Source organism: Cryptomeria japonica, chromosome 4 (assembly GCF_030272615.1).
Source record: "Cryptomeria japonica chromosome 4, Sugi_1.0, whole genome shotgun sequence".
Lineage (NCBI taxonomy): Eukaryota > Viridiplantae > Streptophyta > Pinopsida > Cupressales > Cupressaceae > Cryptomeria > Cryptomeria japonica.
In genome coordinates, this window is record NC_081408.1 from 244,814,747 (window position 1) to 244,838,397 (window position 23,651).

General features: G+C 34.0%; 1 protein-coding gene across 1 annotated transcript; it reads right to left on the reverse strand.

Moving 5' to 3' along the window:
• Positions 1–547: 547 nt before the first annotated feature.
• LOC131065485 (putative leucine-rich repeat receptor-like serine/threonine-protein kinase At2g24130) lies at positions 548–3,822 on the reverse strand. The gene is made up of 2 exons (XM_057999982.2): positions 1,317–3,822; positions 548–1,222 (listed from the first exon to the last, which is right to left on the reverse strand). Exons 1-2 carry the CDS (start codon positions 3,820–3,822, stop codon positions 768–770), a joined length of 2,961 nt encoding a protein of 986 aa, XP_057855965.2. The 3' UTR covers positions 548–767.
• Positions 3,823–23,651: the final 19,829 nt, after the last annotated feature.

The following is a 23,651-nucleotide window of genomic DNA, read 5'->3' on the forward strand; positions in this document are numbered from 1 at the left end:
GGATAAAATCTATAAGTGCCTTATTTTATAGTCTAGATTTAATTTTTGTCTCTACTCTTGATCCAAATCGATATGTTCCTTTGTTCTACTGTTTTCTTCATTAATCTTCACTTGTTCTACTCTTTTCTAGCATCCAAGACTAGGAAGATTTAAAAATACCTTTACAAGCTCAATATCAATGTCATAAAGAAACATATTTTATTAGTTCAACTCACAAATTTCAATTAAAAATATAAAACCTAAAACTATATATCTACTAATTATGATTTATAAAGAGTGGTAAAATGATCTAATTTAAAATATTTACCACATTTTAGCAAAAAATATTCTTCACTTAAAATTTCAAAGAAATATTTGACTTCTAAATTATTTTATTGAATAATTGTGAAAAAGAAGTATTATAACTTTAATAACTATTCATGTTTAAATATTAATATAAATTTAAAAATTTAACTGCACAAAATTTTTCATATTGCATGATAATAAAAAATATATATTGTTTCTGGAATTCAACATTCTATCAAGATATATATTTAATCATGTATCCAAATCATTGATATGGCCCAAAATACATCATATCCACATCTTCTTTCCACTCACAATTTCAAATATAGGCCCTAAATAATGTCAAAATATACTATCCAATATAGGTAGCACATATGAACATTATTCCATGTGCTCATAATATATACTATCAAAAATAATATTTTAGGACATCATTATGTTTTGGATTGGGTAAGAGATAAAACAAGAACAATTCTTTAGGCTTAGGATGTAGATGTAGACCAACTTCCCCTATTTCCTAATTCAATGGTATTTATATTTCTTTCATCATTAATAAAAGGTGAGATATCTATTGGTAATTGAAGAGTTTTAGGGGTATCAAGAAATGCACCTCTGATTGTATTTAGTCTATCAACTATCTCAGTCATATCAGGGCGCTCTTGAGGTGACTCCCTTGTGCAAAACAACCCAAGTTGTATAAATTGAGTAAGGCATTCCATCACTGTTGACGTCTCTGAGTCATGAGCATCTATAAGAAGACAATTATCCACCACATCTGAGATTCTATTTGGAAAATGCATTTCTATCCATTTTGGTAGATTGATTCCTTCTGTCCACCTATCATCTGTTGGTCTCCTCCTTGTCAACAACTCTAAAATTAAGATTCCATAACTATATACATCTCCTTTTGTTGAAATATTTCCACCAATTCCATATTCTATAATAAGAAATAAACAAAGATTAATAACTGACTTATAAGATAAGCAAAGAAAACAAGTGAAACACATTGTGCAAGAATGTGAAATGTGTACCTGGAGCAATGTAGCCAACAGATCCTTTAAGTGCATCTGTAAAAGTCAAAGAATCCATGGAATTACCAAAAATAATATTGGAAAGGCCAAAGTCTGCTATGTATGAAATCATGTCATCTCCTAATAGAACATTGTTGGGCTTGAGGTCACGGTGGATCACTTGAACAAAGCAATAATGATGAAGATAGGCCATTCCTTGTGCTATCTCCATTGATATCCTTAATCGATCACTCAAATTTAATTTGCATTGGCCTCCTTCACGAGGATACAACCACCTCTCTAAACTTCCATTTGACATTAATGGAAGAATTAAGGCTTTAAAATCAAGGTTGGAACATGATGAAATGATTTTAATTACATTGCGGTGCCGAACTCTTTTTAATGCATTGCATTCTCTGCTGAAACTTTGGTGAGCATGTTCATCTTGCAACTTGAGAACTTTGACAGCAATATTTGTACGATCTCTTAGAATCCCTTTATAAACTGATCCAAAACTACCAATTCCTAAAAGATTTTCATCACTGAACCCGCCAGTTGCATCTACTAGTTCTTCATATGAAATTTTTGGAGGCCATACTTTGAGAGCAGGGGTACAAGAACGTCTCCATCTATACGAAAATGCTACCAATAGAAGAGACATGGTCAAAATTGCAATGCCGACTACAACAGGAATTATTACCTTTTTGGAGACAGATGTCTCTTTGTGTTTGGAATGAGAGCATGGCGGCAAGTTTATCCATCCACCACAAAGGCCGAGATTTCCCATAATTTCAGAGGCATCAAGTGTTGCAAAAGCTCCTCCCTTTGGGACCTCTCCAGTTAACATGTTTGAAGAGAGATTGAGATGCTGGAGCATTTTCATCTTTTTGAAAGCCACCGGTATTGTACCTGACAAATTATTGCAAGAAAGATCCATGTACTGTAGATTTTTTAGATTTACCAATGATACAGGAATTGGCCCCTCAAATGCATTCCCAGAAAGATTTAGATACATTAACCCCTCGCAGCTTTCCAGTGCACTGGGAATGCCACCCGAGAAATTGTTTTGAGAAACATCTATAGCTAAAACCATAACCATTTTGCTCATTTCCAAAATAGAACCCTGCAGTAAATTCCCAGAAACATTGAAATAGAACTGAAGATTCTGCAGACCTGCAACTTCAGAAGGTATATTTCCTGTTAGTTTGTTGTGTGCCATGTCCACCAGCTCCAAAGTCTTGCATCTTCCTAAACTGGCAGGTATTTTCCCTGATAGTTGATTGTGACTAAGGTCAAGCTCTCTTAACTGTGGAAGGTCACCAAGACATTGTGGAATTTGCCCTGAAAGCATGTTCTGACTGAGAGACAACAATCCAAGCCTTTTGGATTGGCCAAAACATTCTGGAATTCTCCCATGTAAATTGTTTGTTCCCAGGTACAATCTTTCAAGATTTGGAAGTCTGCAGAGTGCAGATGGAATGGTCCCATTGAATCGGTTTTCTTCTAGACCTAGATATGACAACATTGTGAGGTTACCAATCTCATCTGGTATGTTTCCCCCAATTTCGTTTGAGTCAAATGTTAAAATTGATAATGAATTCGAAAGGCGACCAATTGAAGTTGGCAAGACGCCAGTGAGATGATTACATGACATAGCAAGAGCTCTCAGCTGCTGCAATTTCCCAAATTCCTTTGGTACTGTGCCGCTGAGTTGGTTGGTAGCGAAACCCAGCGTTTGCAGCCGAGTCCAATTAGCCACTGAGCTGGGTATTTCTCCGGTGAGTTGGTTATCCCACAAGTACACTTTTTGCAACTCTGACAGCCTTCCAAACTCCCATGGAATTGGGCCGCTTAAATGATTTCCACATAGCTCCAACATTTGGAGACGAGTGCAATTTGAAAGGGAAACGGGGATCGGCCCTATTAAGTTGTTCATGCAAAGATCAAGCCACTTTAGTTGACTAAGCATACCCAACACATGAGGAATACTACCTTGGAATCTATTGATGCCCAAATCTATGACTGTTAAAGAGGACATGTTTCCTAAGAAAGGTGGGATAATACCTGTCAAATTGTTTTCGGCTAATGCCATGATTTTTAGATTTGAAAGAAGACTAAATTCAGAGGGAATGCTTCCACTTAAATTGTTATAAGTAAAGTGAAGCCTTCTCAGGCGAAACAACCTTCCAAGCTGATATGGAATAGGGCCGTGGAAGCTATTATGATAGAGATCAAGTACTCTAAGGAAGGAAAGATTTCCCAAAAAGGGAGAGATGGGGCCAGCTAATCCCATACCTGTGAAATTCAAGGAAACTACGCGCTGTCGACGAGAAGAGCAGACAACACCAGTCCAATTGCAGAGAGTGTGATTGGGAGACCAATCGAGGAGGGAATTAAATGGATCCAAAAGGAGAGCATCCTTGAAAGCAATCAGAGCTTGTTGATCAGAATAATTAGAAAGCTTTGCTATATGAGTAGGCAGCGTAGAGAGAGAGAAAAAGAGAAGCAGAGGAAGCATGATCACCATCTTCATTCTTAGCTTATTAGCCACATTAAAATGTCGGGACAAATTAAACTGTCTGATTGTTTTTCTAGACACATTAAAATGTCGGGAAAGAATCTCTTTTTTAATTAAATTTTCAAGATAGTGGAATGGAGGGAATTTTCTTATAAAATTATATGCAAGTTTCAAAGAAGGGAGTTGATTTTGTTTTGAAGGAAATTTTCCCAAGTTTTTCTTTGGTAGTCTCATTTTGTTGCAGGAATTTTTAAGTTGTTGTTGGAAGATCTCTCTCTAGTTGCAAGGAAGGATCAAGGATAGCTAGAGGATTCAACATCAAGCTTCAGCAAACCAGGTTCTCTCCTTTTGTCATATGAGAAATTTATATTATAAAAAAAAAATAGCTTCTAGATCTTCTTTCAAAAGTTTTATTAGAGTGTAAGTCTTTTTCTTCTATTTAGAAATAATTATTGATAAGTTTCTTCCACATAATGCAAGTAAAAGATAGTTCTATTATTTATTTTATTTTCCTTAAGAAATATGCTCATAATCTTGCCTTTTGTTTTTCCAAAGATTTTAGATCTATGCAAAAATCATATTTCCTTTATTTTTTTAAAAAAATCTCATTTTCTGAAAATAAAACTCTTCCCTGTGTGATTGAATCTTAATCTTTACTTCTTCCCTCTAATTCATTTCTCTGGAAATCTGAATCTCATTCTTAAAATGAATCTCTCTGTGAATATTAGTCATTTTAAATCTTTGTGATTATTTTAAATCTTTGTGATTATTTCCTCTATGGTTAGTCTAAATCTCTCTCTGTGATTATTTCAAATCTTTGTGATTATTTTAAATCTTTGTGGCTATTCTAAATCTCTCTCTGTGATTATTTTGAATCTCCTTGCGAGTTGAACAAAGACCTCTTTGTGAATATCAGTTGAATACAATCCCCCTGTGAAATCTGGAAATAAACCTCCTTGTGAGTTGAACAAAGACCTCTCTGTGAATATCAGTTGAATACAATCCCCCAGTGAAATCTGGAAATAAACCTCCCCGTGAGTTGAAATAAGATCTCCCTGCAAATATTAGTTGATTAAACAATCCTCCTGTGAATTTTAGAAAATATTAACCTTCTGGTTACTAAAAACCAATCTAAACCAATTGTCTGTTTATCTATCTTATTCATGTTCTTATTTTTCATAAGTAAATACTCCTTTGTTATATATATATTTCGAATGTTAAAAGAGAAAAAAATATATATTTGTATTAATGTCGGAGATTAATGGCAGTCAAAGAAAAGAACTTTAATTTCTTGCATGGTGTATAGGAGGTGAGCGGTTATTGTAACCTCAAGGGAGTAAGGGGGGAGGGGGGGGGGGGGGGGGCATGGTGTCTCCTCAACCCCACGGCCCTACGCATGCAGGACCGCAGGGGGTGATGGGACCCATGGTCCCCACCCCCCCCTCTATTGGCTATTAAACAAAGCAATTTCGCTTTGTTAATTATTACACTTTGAAAATTTTGCAATGGAATTTTTTTAATAATTCTTTTAAAAAAAATTTAAGTTAATTTTTTATTTATAATCATTTTTAATTAAATTTAAGTTCATTTTTAATAATTGTTTTAATTAAAATTTAAGTTAATTTTTTTATATAATCATTTTTAATTAAATTTAAGTTAATTTTTGTAATAATTGTTTAGTTGAATGTTAAGTTAATAAATTAGCAAAAGATTGAAATCAAAATTATTGTCTCAATCCCCTTTAGGGATTTATTGGATTATTTGATCAGTGATTTTGGTTCACTTAAAAATAAATAAGTCTTATTATTACAATTTGATCCAAAATTTCCAAAAAGTATAAGCTAATCACTCATGTGGAACTAGTAACTCTATATTTTAAATAATCTCACGATCAAAGTAAACATTACTTAATCTCGTATGTAAATGTCACTATTTTTAAATCATGCGCATTACTTATATGTTAAATTGCATTCATTGATGAGTAAGTTACCTTTCCATTATCTTCATACAAGTTACATGTTTTAATATATGAGTTCATAATTGCCTTTATCATACCATTATATATTAATTAGTTGAGTTGTAGAAGAATGGTATTTCTTTTTATCAAATGGTACTTGATTGCCATCAAAGTAGTTATTCAAATAATTAACTTCGAAAGGTCTAATTATGTACATTCATTTCGTGATTATTTTCAAGCATGATGTTAGTTAGAAAACTAAATAAAGGAAGAGGGAAACCAAAACCTAGTAGCGTTCGGTATATACGGTGCCTCTGGGTCACGCTTACGGGTAATGCCGTCGTGTTGAACTACTGCACTTAACGCCTAATAAAGCTACATCAACGACGTCTGTGACATCGTCCCTATAAATTGTCGGGGAGTAATAAGGGACACTTGGAAGCTAAAATCAAAGGGGTAGGTAATCCCCCTTGGATCGATAATCTAATAAGATAATTTTCAAATTATTTTACATCCGTTGAGTTAAACCATAATAAACCTCCTTTTAGATTGGTTAAGTAAAAATGCTTTTATGGAATTAATTTTTGAAGAGATATTATTGTCGATTGGCAATTGGTCAAGGGTGACGCTTATGATAAGAATTAGGATCTAGTTATTTTAGGCCACAAGCAATAGGCCATCTTGAGCCTTTGCTTAAGCGCTGCCATCGTGGGTAGCAACCGCAGAGAAACTATTTGGGACATTGACCCTAGAAAGGGTTGCGTACCCACAAATCAGTTTACATCAAACCATAGAATATAAAATAGAACTACATACTTTATGCCTTGATCTCGTGCCGAAGTGGGTATGTAGGCAGTCTTGGGATGGAGTTGTCCCTCGTACTCAGGCGTTCGTGGGTGGGGTCTAGGCTTGGTAAAGGAAGGATTGAGTAAGAATCCTATTTTGAAATATAAAGATAATTAAATTGGAAAAAGTAATTCAATGCATACTCGGAAGGAATCCCATATGGACTCGCTTGACTTCCCGAGGCTTTAAGCCAAATTCCGAGGTGGAATTCAAGCTTGTATTATGTTATTTAATTACTCATAAGGACGACGACCTCGGTGCACTTCTGTTAGAAGAGTGTAGTACTTAGTGGGTGGCTCAGGGACCGAATGGTCTCGATGAGTCTAAGTCTCTAGCCAGAGCACCTCCTATCCTGATTGGATAGATGCCTACCCCGTATTGGTAGATGCCTATCCCGTATTGGATAGATGAAATCTTATGTCAGTTTGGACAGATGCCTAACCCATATGGTTAGATGCTCATCCCAGATGGATGAATGCCTGATCCAAAAGGATGGATGCGCAGAGTATGCAATTGAATAAAACATAATGATTAAATTAAACACACACAAAAAAATAATACTCAATTTTGTTGAGTTAATTATGGTGGGTTATTACACCCTCCAAAACCTGTTGTATGGGGTTTCGGGTCCCCTCAAAACTTGTTTTTCCCCTAATCAAAAACAATTTGCATCCATAATATATTCAAAAAAAATATCATAAGCACCCCTTTCTTTTCTAAGGCAACAATCTTTTACATTATCTCCATGAATGAACACTATTTAATCTTACTGACAAGATGGTCTTTGTTGAGTTGTTTGAATTCCAAGCATCCCATGGTTCTGTAGTGTCCCTCCTCAATTTATCTTTTTATCTATATGCATCAATAGACTTGTTTAGACATAATGATAATACTTGGATGGCTTCTTATGACTTTGCACTTATCATAGATGCTATTTTACGATGTTAGACACTTTCTCATAAACATACGCTAAATGATGATTATTATGGTTGATTGTCATATCTTGGATCATTATGATAATAATGGGATTTCTTATTATTGATTATGGGATAATATGGACATATGTGATTTGATAGATTCTATATGTATACACATGCTTGATGGCTTTATAAGATTCATTATGTTGATGGTTTATGATTGATTAAGCACTAGATGATATTATGGATAGTTTTATGTTGATTATGCATTTGAGGAGTTTATTTACATACTAACCCTATCTCTTGTTTACATATATGATGAGATGCTTACTTGATGTGTATGTCATTGTTTGAGTGTCTTGACGGTTGAATCAATGTCACATCACTCATCGTGAACGGGATGTGTCATTGTGAATTCTACCACATGTCTGTCATTTATATATATGTATATATATGCATCATTTCTTTATGGTTGCAGTATTTGCAGGTACTAGGCACTTATTCCTCCTATATTTCTAGGGACGAGCTTCTCCTAGTTACATAGGTGTTACATAGGTGTGAGCGTGTCTTCATTCCCAATGGTATATGTGGTTTTGGAATTGACACAAGTTCCCTTCACCTTCTCTAGGTCTAAGTCGTCACTATGTGTCGTCAAAGTATTGGCATAATTCGCCATGTTGGTCAGTCAGTTCAGTGAGTATGTTAGTATTTGATTATATGTGATGACGTGATTATTAATGTCTAGCTTGATTATTTGATTTATAGTATTTTGTCTATCTGATTGTTGGGTATTTAATCCTCAGTTGTGTATTTATTTAATATCAAATTATGATTTATTTAGTATTTATTATGTAATGGATATCTATGATATATTTACCCCTTTATTTATTTGTAGCTCGCTTATGTCTATAGTTTAATTATTTATTCAGTATTAATATTTGTTGGTTATTTAATAGTTATGAGTCTTTAATAGTTTATTTATTAATATTCTCTTTAGATTATTTAATTTAAATGATTTTTGTCTATAGTTCATCTATTTAATATAGTTGACTTTATATGCACTTGGGATATGTAATTACTCTTTGGTAAAATAATAATATACCCCACCAATATATTACTGCATATGTAAAATACATTCTTATATTTATCCCACCTACCATTTATCCTCATTGGTGGATTTTGAAATGAGGGATAAAATTATATCCCATAGTGGGTAGCTAAAATATATTCTTGAAAGGAATATTTTGATTGGTTGTTGTAGAGGCTAGGGTTTTTGTGCTTTTGCATGATTTTTGTTCCCATTTTTGAGCTTTTTCACAGATTACTTCCAAGAAATATTTCTCAGTAATTTTTATTTTGGAGCTGTTCTCGGTTGTTGGTGTTTTGCTAAACTGGGTTTGGTTTGGAGCTCTTCCTCAACTCTCATCCATCACTTAGGGTGTAGGTTGGGTTCCTTATCTTTTGTTTATTTTCAGCTTTTAAATTCCTCTGTGTGTATGCTTTGTGTCTAAAAATGCCTTCTGGGAGCTGGGTAGGAAATATTTGGTTTTATATAGTTTTATTGTAGTTTTTCATATTAATATATGGTGGATAAACTTTATATTATGCATATGTTTGTATAGTTTTATTGGAGAAATATTTAGTCTCCTATATATTGTCATTCATGGCATTGAGAAGTCTAGATTCATGGTAGCTTGTTTTGAGTTTCCTGTATTATTGTCTGGATTATGTGTACGGTGTTTGTTTGGTGTAGTATTGGCCTTATCTATTGGTGGTAGTGTTACCTGTGTGATTCAGACTCAAATGAAGTCTCTGCGTGTGAGTTTCGAGTCTCCTAGCTATGGGATATGTTTTGAAATTTCTCTCTCTATGATTTATTAAACTTTATTCTATTTGTTCCTTCTTGCTTGTCAGGTCTGGGTGACCTCATTCATGTGTTTATTATAAGCTTTTGATCGAAGTTTGATTTTTATTTTCTACCGCAATTTTTTCTCTCTTTTTTGTGCATATGCATGAAACCACTGAATGCGCTAACCCTTAAGTCATATGCACAGACCTATTAAAATGAAAGTGCTATCATTTTTGACAGATGCGCTAACCTAATTTATGTATGCGAGAAAATTGAGATGAAAGGGCTATTTTATCAATTAAAAGCGTGGTCCAGTCAGTCAGAAGCACTATCCAGTCAAGTAGAAGTGTTGTTTTAGGTTACAAAGGCGTTGTCCTGCATCACAAAGGCCCGATTCTACTTGTCTTTGGTGATTTCATTGTTTTGGCCAGTCAAATTTGGATTCTTGGGTTTGGTTTCAATCTAGAGGCATTTTGGGAGTTCTGCAAACATTTTCCAGTTACTGTTGTTTATCAGTTTGATGCGATTTTACGTTTTCTATGCTGTAACATTCTTGACTTATTTATTGTTGAAGATTTGAGTTTTTTTTATTTTGAGATGTTGTAAATGGAAAGATGGTATTGCTATGGAGACAACAGATTGATATATTTTATTAAAGAAATACTTCATATTTGATATTCGATGGATTTCTACATTGAGGCTCATATTGCATTGTAATGGATTTAAGCCCTTGCGCTCTTTAGATATGCTTTTCCTTGTATATTTATGTGTTGTTGGGCTGCATGATGGAGTTATGGATCTCTTCTTGGAATTTGAATTAGAGCCTCTTTTCTTTGGTTTTTTTTCAAAGCATGTCGGGGGAGTGGGCTTTCATGTGATGACCTGAGTCATTAGAGATAGGCGGTTAAGTTTATATAAGCCTTCTGTCTAGATTGCCAGGGCACATGGTGATTTTCCTTTGTTTAAACAAGTGATAACATTAATAATGAATTAGTTGGGATGGTTAATTAGGACTCATTTAAACAAGATAATTAATTGTTGAGCCTTATGGCTTATTCCTAGGGAGGATGTTTTAGGATAAGCATGAGAAGGTCGTGAAGACAGTAAGTCAATCTCCCTTAGTTCTCTCATAGGGGGATGGCTCCACATGTCTATCAAGTGTTGTTTTTCCTCGAAGGGTTGTTTTTGGCTATTGGTATTAGACGATAGCATGTGATGACACTTTGCTCCTACATGTGTCCTTAGTTTCCTGCATTTATTCTTGTTCACTGTTATGCTTCTGGAAGTTTGATTTATGATTGTTTTGTGATGGTTGTTTGAGTTAGTGTTTTAATGTTTCTTGAGATTGAGTTCCCTTGGTAGAGAAGTGTCAACCTAGGTCTAGAGTGCATGTTGGGACCATGTGTCATCTCCTACCATGGGGGGTGGTTCCTTGTAGGTTCCACATTGGTCGGGTGGTTGGTGCTTTTTCCATTGGGGTATCTTCTTGTTGGTGTTCTTTGTGCGTGGATGTGGACTTCTTCTCATATGGATGTATTGCAGCCCTTGGATATATCATACTGCTAATTTATGTAATTGTATCTCATGGCTATGAGATGTAAACACTTGTAATGAAAGTAATTGGAAACTTGTTATGTATCTAAATGGAATTTGTAAGGAGTTGAGTTACTCGAGATCTAATATTCATGTGATTGTTGTGTAGGGGAAAAAGTGAGACTAAGTATGGAAACCCTAATCCCACTCTCATACACACTCATGGAATATGAAAGAGCCTAGGGAGGTAATGCACGTCGACTACTTCTTATGAGAAAGAGAGAGTCATGGATTACCTCTTAGGTTTTCTATTCCTTTGTTGTAAATGAGAGAGAGGAACGATGCAAAATGCAATCTAACCTAGAAAGAAAATAAGAAAGCAAACTCTAATATGAGAATGGAGATCAAAGAAAAACTGATACACTACTGAAAAGTATAGATTAGAAGGAAAAATAAGAGGTGCACCTGTGTCTAAAATCTGAGCAGAAATGTTTGGGACCAGGGTGTCATGCCAATATCTTGATTCTGCAATTCTAGGGCTGCAATTGACAGGAGGGATTCTGAGATTTGCAAAGTATTGTTCTGTCAAGTCCTATTGACAGAGGGCAGGACCATGGTGCCACGCCACTATCATGGGTAGGACCAGGGCGCCATGCCCCTTTCCTTCACATATTTTTGCACTTCTAAGACTTCTGGGTGGTGTTGATGCCTTTTCAAGATCTGAAACTGCCCATGGATGCTTGTTTCTACACCTACAACTGAAAAGGGAAAGTTTGGGGTGGCTATATCGGGTTTTGCCTTAGTCAAACCCCCATGTTGGTGAATTCCACCTCCATGAATAGATGATAATATACTAAAAAATGTGTGTGCAAGATCCTAAGAATGAAAGTAAACAAGCTAGAGCAACCCTAAAGAGTAAACCATAATTGCTTCTAATTGACAAAGTAAAGGCTTTAAATCCACAATGCAAAGTGATCTAAAGCATGAATATGAATCAAAATGAAGCTTACGCAAAGACATGAAAACAACATGAAACCATAACTAACCCCAAGGGAGAGATTCAACCCAATCGTCAGTCGGTGATCTCCTATTGTTCTTCTACATCTTCAAAATCCCCCAATTGATAAAACGATGCTTGATGAATATTTGATAGATGAATGTTGAGTGTTGTTGAAGACTTGAAGATCTAGTATTTCACTCCAAAGAAGGCTCTAATACTCCAAAAACCTACCCTTATATTCTTAGAAGAAGACCCCTTCAAATGAAGAAAGAGAGCTCTTAAGTATGAAACCCTAGATCTTAATTTCATGTTTAGGCTGACCTAGGGTTTGAAATTCATGTTGATATTTTGGGGTTAAGCATTATTATATCATAGGATTGTGCTCTCAAAATTTTAGGGAGAAAGCCACAGACCATGTGCATTCCTGCCACAGTCTAACCAAATTTTCACCAAATTTTTGGGGTTGTTAGATATGATGATATTAGAGTGCATCCCAAAGTTACAGCTGATTTTGATATGTTTTGATATGTGAAATTGGGCCTAAATGATCAAAATAAGACATAATTAGGGTTTATAATTAAATGATTAATTGGAGGAATAAGATGAAAAGGGGCACGCTTAGGGTAAAGGGCCCAACTTTATAATGTGTAAAGTGATGAGACATGACCTTAGATGTAATTAAATTAATTAATTAAATGCTTTAAAGGGGAATGAGAAATGCAAGATGCAAGACACACTAAGGCAAGTGCTAACCTAAGTGTGAAATTTTACCACCCTAGCAAGGGTGTACAATTTACAACACTACATTTATCCCCCACTTTAGCAATCATATGGCACTACGTGCATATGCAAGATAAAGTACAAAAATGTGAACATTATTTGAAAAAGGATAATCCATAAGTTGTCAAACGAAGCCCCCAACGATATCTGCAGTACAGAATTAGGAATCACACCCTACAAAACCACATGTTAGATCACAAAATCACCTAATACTTACTAAGGAAGGTGATGAAATTTGCGGGTAGCTATATTCCCCCCCTATTTCGACTTGCTGATTAGTGAGGTGAAACAGGGTATCATGTTTTCCACAACGAATTGTGATAAAGATTTTGATGAAGCAAGTTCACAACAAGGTTTTATTGCTCATCCAAGAACATTATGGAACTAACAGACAATGATAGAGGGAAATCATGATTCCAACACCACTGACGGTGCGAGAATTAGAGCTTCCTAGCTCAAGATATGATAGATTGAAGGAAAAGTGCAGAAATTAGGGTTTCAACTTAAAAACATAAAGTCAAAAAGTGCATAACACATAAATATGAAAGTGACACTTTCATTTGTCACTTGCTAAATTTTTGGCACTATTCATTGCAGAGGAGCCCAAATACAATCCATCATGCCTTGACGCTGACTTGAGTGACCTACACGGATGGAGATCCTGCCTCAGTTCGTACTCGTCAGCCGATCGCTCGATGAGGTGAGTTGACCTTTTGTTGATTGTATTTGACTTTTTCATGTTTTCAAAGTTTTTAGAAGTACTAATGTCATCACCTAGTCTGGGTCAGGGCCCTCCCTTTGGACACTTAAGGGTCTTAGGGCGCCCTAGTCCTCCTAGGGCACCATGGTCCCAATAGGGCGTCATGGTCCTAGTAGGGTGCCCTGGTCCACTTAGGGTACCCTGGTTCCTGTTCGGGGTGACCAATGGCGACACAAGACCAGATGATGAATGCTAGGACTGATAGAATGATTGCATTTATTAGATAATGATAGATGATTGATTGATTACTGATGATGGATTGGTTTGAATTTTGCAGACACTACCGTACATCCATGAGCATACTGTTGGTCTTACCTTTTGAATCCTTCAAGAGAAAATCTCAAGGTTGATAGTGGGAGAGAGGGATTTGCTACATGTAATGGTCTTGTGGGATGCAATGACCATGCTAGCCATTCAATTCCATTCTGCGATGCTAATGTCACTGATGGAGAGGTGGGATGCAGACACCTAGAAATTCTCACTACTTGTGGGGGAGATGAGGGTCACCCTTGAGGATGTATACCACATTATTCTCCTACCCATTAGAGGAGAGACTGTTAGATATCAATTATGTTTTAGTCATTTTTGGAGACTTGTAAAAATAATATCATTTTCTAAATACAGCTCTTTGGTGTACCCATTGCACACCAAGGTGCAATTGCTAGTTTTAATTATTTTGAATGTAAACTATTTTTAAGTATATTTATGATGTTGAAAAGTTATTTTTTCATTTTTTATTTTATTTCTCATTTTAGTCTGTATTTTTATTTTTCTATATTTAGATAATAAAAAAGAGTTTTATAATAGCTTATTAAAGTAAAATAGATATTATATGAATATATAAAAGAGTAGATCATTAAATACAATAAATACAAATCTAAATTAATATAATAAGACATTTTGTACATTTATAGTCATATTTGCATTCATTTGTATTAATCATTAAATGTACTTGATAGGTTCCTTGAGGGTATTGTTGTCAATCTTTCAAATATTTTTGGGCTTTGAATGCAATAGAAAAAATCTTAAAGTTCAATCTCTTTGTGACAAAGCCCTAAAGCCTATAACACTATTTCTTAATATATCACAAGTTGAGATAAGTTGTAGAGGATATAAAGTTGTAAAGACACCATTGTAACAAAACACCATCATGCTAAAAGAGGGAAAATCACACACAAAGATGACCCAAATATTCGATGCCAACTATCGATCCAATGAAATTTAAAATAAATTTAAATAAATTGATACCAACATTTACAAATGACTGAGCTTCTTGAACCACATCTATTTTCTATTATATGAATAAAAGAAAGTGTGTACTATTTCATTCATGTGGATATGGGACACCAATTTTCATATATCATTTTCTATCCATATCTATTTACCACTATCTCTCTATCTCTCACTATCTCTCTCCATATCCCGCTATATCTCTCTCCATCTATATCACTCCCTCCCTCCTTGTCTATCTATTCAACTATCTCTCCCTTTCTCCCCCTATCCTTCCACCTCTCTCTCTCTCTCTCTCTCTCTCTCTCATATCAAATATTTTTTTGTTTTATACTCTAAACTAACCACACTACACAATTGATAGGAACTTGATGCATTGTGTCTCTTGGTTAAGTCTTATTCTCTCATAAGACATGGAATAGTCAAGAGTTTGAACCTAGAACCTTTTACAGTACCATATCATTGTCATTAATGATAAATTTTATTTTTATATTTATACTTATTTTTTATAAGAAAAATGGACCAGCAACATCTTAAACCTAAACTAAGGTTGTCTTTTTTAAAAGTGAATTGCACATTCAACAATTCTAGAGGATCCAGAGTTTTATCCCTTAGTACAAATTGTAGAAGAATATGCCCATTCATATTCCACACATGACTAGGTTGGGGACCATGGATGCTCATGTTCTGCCCTAGTAATAATTGGGCCACTTCTGGTGGAAGTAGTTATTAAGATGATGTAACCATTATTGGCATCCAAAGATCAAATAAGAGGAAGGTGGAGAAGCATTCTAATTTTGAGGTAGTACAAACCCTAAAGAAAATTTAGCAGGAGAGGAGTAGTACTAATTCTACTATCTCGACTTATTGTAAATTATGTTTAATGAGTGTCATCTTGTAGAGATTGTATATGTTGTTTCTCGCACAAATAGGTAGCATATTGGTGGATCTCAATGTTATAATTATCTGACACCTCCTACATAGGGAAGACCTAACTTGTGCTTTACTAATTTGAAACTTAGGGTTTTAAAATGTTTAGCAAGATCTATTAACAGACACTGTGTACTGATCATTGTGAATACCAAGTCATGGAGGATAACTAGATTCAGTGTTTCTTGACACAATGCATTCATCTTGGAACCATGCATACATGTGTGCCAATTTAAAGTTTAATTTTGTATATGTTCATCTCTCATGTTGAGTGTATCGTTCTAAGGTATGTTAAATGCTTTTATCTTCCACTATCATGTGGTGATTTATTCAATGTAATTACTTGTAAATAGATTTAAACACTTTAAAGGAGATATCTACAATCAACGGATACTTTAAGGGACATAAAAGGTTTCTTCCAATACAAATTTCCTCATATGCAAGATGCAATAATATTCCTAGTATCCTGTCCAAGTTGGAAAAAAATTGATCATAAGATTTCAGAAGGGTTGTGCAAATGTACTGTTAGTGTTCTATTTAATTTCAAATGAAGAGTAGTTTAAGTCTTATGATGCAAGGAAATAGCCTTTTTTCCTATGCAGTTGAATATATAAATTCTCTATTTTCCATTAGAGAATTTAACTTGTTAGCACTCACTACTTGGACATCTTATCATTTATCATCCTATATCAAAGCATGCAGATGAATCTAATGTTATCTTTTTTCATAAAGATTATAACTTTTCAAAGAATTATATATTGGGACTCTACATGTATGTTATTTATTAGCTCCAATAGGGACACAAGTAAATTCAATTTACTAATATGTATTGCTAGTTCAAGACATTTTATCGTGAGAGTAAACCCATGTTTGTGTTGGCATTTGCATAAAGATTGTATTGATGAACTATTGTGTTGTCATTGATGTCAATTGCAACTGGTAATGGAGTTGTTATGCAACCAGTAGTTGAGCTAGTGAAGGAAACCAGTATTACTTTAGAAGCAGTGAGATCAATCGGTAACCCTACCTGTTGATGTGTCAAACCCTAACCGATGTAGCTTGGTGAATCGGTTGTGTTGATCTATGATCAAATCATGATCGAAGATGATCATGTCACATATGCATGATGCACGTGATGAATTTCAAGTGGTTTCTGGCACGTAGAGATAACTATTTTATCTTGGGAATGAGAAAGTACATTACATGAAGAGGAAACCATGTGATGAGTTACAAGATTCGATGAAGCAATGATCAAGGAGCGGTTGAGGTTGTCATGTATAGTGTGTAATGATTGCAATGTAATCCAATAGTCATGTTTGAACTGATTTGTTTGTAATCTCTATGAGATCTTAAGTTTGTGATGTGTTACTGACCTATTGTTTTCCCTATAAGGTCAATGAGTTGTTTTGTTGTAGTGTTGGCAATTTTGGTTAAGTGTCAGTGTGATTGATTGCCGAACTAGAAGGAGTATCTGTAGTATGTGTGAAGGCAGATAGGAGCATGAAAAGGATATGATTAAGCAAAGTAGTGCTATTTATCAGATCAATAAAACCTTTTTGTTCTCTAACAATTGCAACAGTTAAATCCCTTAACCGGGTAAGCTTTAATAGGCTTAATGCTTTCTAAATCCTCTAACTAGGTGATCTATCAGCTTGGATTTCAAACCCTCTATCGAGGTTACTCCTAACAGATTATTGCTTTTAATAGGGCATTATAGTCAATCCCTTAGCCGGGTGGTCCCTAATAGGATCTGTTCCTAACAAGACATTTTTGTAAAGCTTCTAACAAGGCTTGGCTCCTAACAGGGCGAACTACAGAAGAGTTCAGAATACTTGTGGGTATTCATCCCCACCGTGGTTTTTCCCATTTTCCTCTCCACGTCAAAAATCATTGTGTCAAGTGGTGAATGGTTTTTGTGGTTATGTTTTGATATGGTTAATTTGCTTAATTGATAAATCCACTTAGATGTGTTATGATGACCGCCAATAATTTAAAATGTTCTTTTACTATTGTTAGTAAAGTGGTTTGATGTTTTGGTTTAATGGTTTGAGAATTTCAGAGCCATTACATTGTTATTTTGTTATGTTAGTCAACCAGTTAACTTGACAGTATAGTTATACTTTGTAGTTCAGTGTTTGAACCAGTTAGTTCAGAGATTGATATATGAGTTGGGTTTTCAGTTTGGTGAAATTTTAGTTTTTTTTTCTATCTACTAATTCACCCCCTCCCCCCCCCCCCCCCCTCAGTTGTTGTCTGTATCCTTATTGATTCATCGTATCATCAATTGGTAACAGAGCTCCAATAGGGACACAAGTAAATTCAATTTACAAATATGTATTGTTGCCTCAAGATATTTTATCATGAGAATAAACCCATGTTTGTGGCATTAACACTAAACAAAAAATTCTTTATATGGTTCCAATCTAATTGGTTAGAAGTGGGCATGCCATGTTAGATGTTAGAACAACCTTTTCCAAGTATTCATAGCACTTAAAGACTACTACACTATCTGATGAATTGGTAGTATTAAAATCATCATTAGTCTTTCAATGAAATAAACACTGCTCATGATGGAGTCACCCTTTTATAAAGGAAGTAGCCAACACAACTAAAATTGTTTAGCTTCGATTGCATAAAAGTGACATTTCTAAATTGAATTTCAAAATGATGTAAACTGATCAAATGTGGAATATTATTGAAATTTATGTCTATTTTTTTTTTAATTTAAAACAATTGACATTTTTTTATATATTCAAAGATAGATTTTTTGTTGCTAAAAAATCTTGAAAATCAGGGGTTGTAGTCGGTATCACCAAAAAAATGAAAACAAACTTATTTTTTTCTAATTTTATTTTTCCAAATAAAGGACATGTATATCTAGTGCTAAAAAAAAAGAATTAAATTTTGATATTTATTTTTCATATAATAATATTTTAAAGTCCAACATAGCTGAATTTGGTAGTTTTCATTCAACATCACATTTTTTCTACTAAATTTATCATTATCAAAAAAAAATTATACCCTTTCAGAGAAGATTCTCTCATCTAGTGAATTTTTTTAAATATCATTTAATATTTTTTTAATTTCAAATTAACCTCTTTTTTAACTTAAAAAACCTACTTGCAATGTTTAAAAAATAAAAAAAATATTAAAATTAATCAAAATATTAAAAATATTATATGTCCACATTCTTGACTTTTAGCTCTACAAAAGGGTATTTTTTGATTTTTGGAAAAAAGTATTTTGCTTGAAGAAAAGTAGAGTAGAAGTTGAAAGTTTATAAAATGCAGACAAAATGGTGATTTTGTTGCCACATCACTTGACACGTTTCCCATCAGTTGGATCGAACTCTTAGTACCATCTACGTGGTGCCATGACTGCACCAACGAGCACCACATAATAGAAAAATATTTTGGCCAAACTTAATTCGACTGGATTGCATGGGTTAGCCCAAAGAGTGACACAACATTGTGATTTTTCCTAACACTAAAACAAAATAAGTTATATATTTAATATCCAAAGAAAGGGTGATGCCATGACACCCTCATAATAATACCAAAATATAATACATAAATCTCTCACATAGTGCGATTCTCATATTCTATGCCCTACCAATGTCAATGCTTTTAACATTGCCACCATTAGCAACATTAGCATATATTTTGGGCGTGTTCACATTCAAAACCCTATTCTCTACCTCCATCGAAATGTTGTCCATATTTACATTTTCAGGTAGAGAAAATTGCCTCAAAAACCACCCACTTGACTGCTCAACACAATGCCACTGATGATGAATAAAATATTGCTAACTATCTTGATGATGATTATAAACACTTATAGGTGGTGAAGCATAAATATCTTCGATCTGCTGGAATATTTATATTCAAAGCAAAATCAAATCCATCACTACTGTCATGAAACAAAATCCACCAAAATCCATCAAGTAAATCAAATCCAATCTATATTTGCCAACATAAAAATTCTACCAATCTACCAACAATGATATAGTATGCATTTATTCTAAATTAATTCACCAAGCATTCTTGCCATCTGTAAATACTCGAAACACATATAAGTTATTGACGATCATTCAAAAATATTAAATAACACTATATGGTGGTGAAAGAAACTATTTATCGATGGAGAATAAGTCTTTTTTTTCTAGGGAGAAAAGACTATATACAGCGTGAGATAGGTTTAGATAAAAACCCCACATAATATAGCCTATCGGCTAATTACATATGTTGTTTTTTTTATTAGTCAAATATAAAAAAGAAAATCTATCATATTTGAAATCCATTTATTGTTTCTCTCATTTTTTCTTTGTGTTTTTTAATAATAAACCAAAGCAAAAAAATTACATATAAAGAGGCAACCAACAAGTTACCGACAATAAAATGAATAAAATATAGATTACAATGCTTGAAAACATAGTTGTAGAAAACGTAGTTCATCAACACTGGAATACATATTTACAAAAAACACTAATTACAAGGCCAATTTAAACACAAATCAGAACTATTAAGCTCATGGACAGTGTAGACACCTAAAAATGTCTCATCACTAACATGCTAATTCTTCTTTTTTAATTAAATAATTCTTAATAATTATTTAATAAATATAATTTATGTTCTTTTAAACTAATTTAATCATCATCTTTCATCATTGCTAATTATTCAACGTCCATCTCAATCATTTAATCATGCAATCTCCTTTTCTTTACTATTTAATTAATTTTAAATTAATACCTTTAATTAAATAAATTTTATTATTTAATTAAATTCAATTTCCAAGTTCCTATAATTAAAGTATTTATTTAAGTTATTTAATTATCAAACTCATTCTTTTCTAATCTAAAATTCAAAAATTCAAAATTCCCCAAGTGCCAATTTCAATTAATTTCAAATAATGTGAATTTCATTTCATGTTTTCGAAAATCCAAATTTAAATGTAGATCAAATGCAATTTCATGAAAAATTCCTAACTAGCATTGACTCTTAGTCTAACTATCAATCATCTTTTCAAACTAGGCAATCAAATCAATCAACTCACCAGTTAACTCTGTTAACTCCTCAATCACCTTTTCTAACTCCAAATCAACTTTTTTGAACAGACTCATCTAATTATTTATCTCCCCAATCCATCTAATTCACTGATCAATATATTAAGTCAACTCATCTATCAAATGAATTTAACTCTCAATCAATTCTATCGACTGATCTCAACCATTGATCAATTCAGTTCCAAAATGCATCCAACCATTAAATTTTTCTCATCAAAATTTATAAATTCAGCATCAATGTCTCATTTTCAACAATCATGATCTTCAAATTCTTGTTGTCATATTATAGGTTAGTGGCATGACTATGAGAACCAACATTCCATAGGAAGCAGAAAGAGAATGGAAGTGATGTTGCAACAGGGAGTTTAAATAGTTTGATTAGATTATTTCATTTGCACACTTTTATTGATATTATGGAATTTGTTAATTAGATAGGGTTTTCATGATTTCCCTTTATTCTAATTAGCCTAATTCTGATGAATTTTCCCATTATACATTTAGTAAACCCGACATGAATCGAACACGCAACCTTCTGATTCTTTTTATTTTTCTCTATTTTGCAAGAAACACATATGGATCTTCACATTAGTACTCAGGATTTTGCATTAAACTTGACATAATTTTGCATTTGTGACCAGATTTTTGCATTCGATATAAAAAATGCGCATTTGTGTCCACATTTTCACATTCATCAAAGCAATTTTGAATTTTTTTTCTTACTATTTTGCATTTGCCATCTTACCATTTTGCATTTGTTATCTTAGTGTTTCACATTCATCCAATAAGTGCTTCACATTCTTTTAGTTGCTATATTACATTTGTTAGTGTCGTGTGTCACATTGATACTTTTCTATTTCATATTTGTAGAATTAGGTTTTTGCATTAGTCTATTTGTATTTAATTGTTTTTATTTGGTGTTTTTTCTCTGTGTTATGAATCTTTTGTGTGCAACATGTGACAAATAGAATCTAGCAAAGATGGTTTCGATTGGTCAAAGACAAAACAATAAAACTACTTATCATTTGCTTATAGGTGTAGATTAGGACATTGCCTATGATTTTCTAGATTAAATACACTTTAATTGGTGCTTAAAATTAACTAGTGTTTTCTTTGTTTGGAGTGCTAGGCTCATTTATGTTTAATCCTTAGTGGGCCTACCTCCTGAGAAGACCTTAAGGTCGGGTGTGAGGCAACAACCCAAGTGGTAACAAGCTAAAGCCAAGCTTCTATCAAAACACTATAAAAAAATGTGTTTGTGACAAAAGTCACAAACAATAGGTTCAGATGTGTCATACCAACATAAGTCTCCCTCAGTATCCATGTGATATGTAATCCCTAGTGATGGGTAAAAACCCACAAGGGCTCGAGGACCTCTTAATTGAGCAAAACGCCACAGGTATGGCCAGCTAAATAAATACCCTTATTATGAACCAATTGTTATAATAGCCAAAATCCTTTTGTTTGCTAGCACAGGAGGTCGGACCTTTGAAGACATCCCAAACCCTCATAGTTCAAAGTTGAGATAGAAATTTCCTCTAGATCTTCGAGTCTTTGGGAATTTGAAGTTTAGTGTACTCGAGAAGTGAATGTTGTGGTGAGTGAGCTAATGTCACCAAACTTATGAGCTGATTTATTTGAATAAATATGGTCCAGATTTATCCGCAAGGGGAACCCAACAAATATTGTCTCTACCAATCGAGGATTTGTACTTAAATGTGCATATTATTTTAACCATTCTATCTTTTGTGCTTCTCAATGCAAAAAAAATGAAACAAATATCACACCAAAAACAAAGTCACCAACAACATCTTGATCACAAAGTCAAGGGTCAAAATAAACCTCAATGCCCCTTGAATAGTGTCCTCAATCTGGCCCTTCCCGCTTTGCATTTGTCTAGTCCTAATCTCACATCCGACTGGTAAACCAATGCCTCTAGGGTCAATCAATCAAAATCTGTCGACTAGGATCCAAATCATTTTAAACCTTGTGATCAATCAAGATCTTAGGGTATATAGGTGCATTTAGTTCCTCTTTTAGAGTAATCTTAAATCCCCAAAAATACAAAAAAACATAGGTGCATTTTAGTTACATTGTCATCCAAAATTCAAAAAAATAAATAAAAAACCTCCAAAAATATAGTGTTCACCTTTGCATTCATCAACATAATCCTAGGAGTCTTTCATGGCCTATACATAATCCCAAAGAAAGAAAAACCAAATATGTCAAGATGCCTCTTTCAAGCATGAACAAAATCATCCAACTATGTCTAGCAATGGATCATTCCCAAGTGATTATATTAATACCATATCTACCTCATGTGACTCCCACCAAGTACTAAATCCAATGATGACATCTTTCGAGTTAATCCCCAAGGGTTACCCATATGGTGCAGGAGAACCTCATCAATACGTAAATCATGACCCTAGGGAGGAAGACTAGGATCAGTAGAGTGTCTCAGTGTGTGTTTTGTGTTTCATGTATGCAATAAACCCCACCATGTAAGCCCATATCACCGATTAGGTAATTTGATGAGCCAATTGGGACAATGTGGTCAATAGGGGTAGTAGATGATTTAGTTGTGTGCTTGATAGGTTTTTAGACATGTTTTAGGAGTGTTTGGTTGATCCATGTGTGTGTATTTCAACCTTAGCCTATATGACAACATTTTGTGCAAAATTGCAAATGCAACTTGAGTGCAAATGTGCAACTTTTTGAATTTTGATTGGAGGAAGCCTTTAAATGGCTCCAACCTACTCCAAATTTAGTTGGAAACCATTGGAGAGTTGTATAATCTTTGTGGGAACTATTCCCAAGGTTTTTGATAGTGTATGTGGCATTGTGAAGCAATTGAACACAAAAATATTGAAGTTTTCCCATAAATTTTGACTTTGCTTTGATTGTATATGCCTGTATGGATTGTTTTGAATCAAACCATTCATGGAGTAGGTGGAGGCATGAACTAAATTTAATTTTA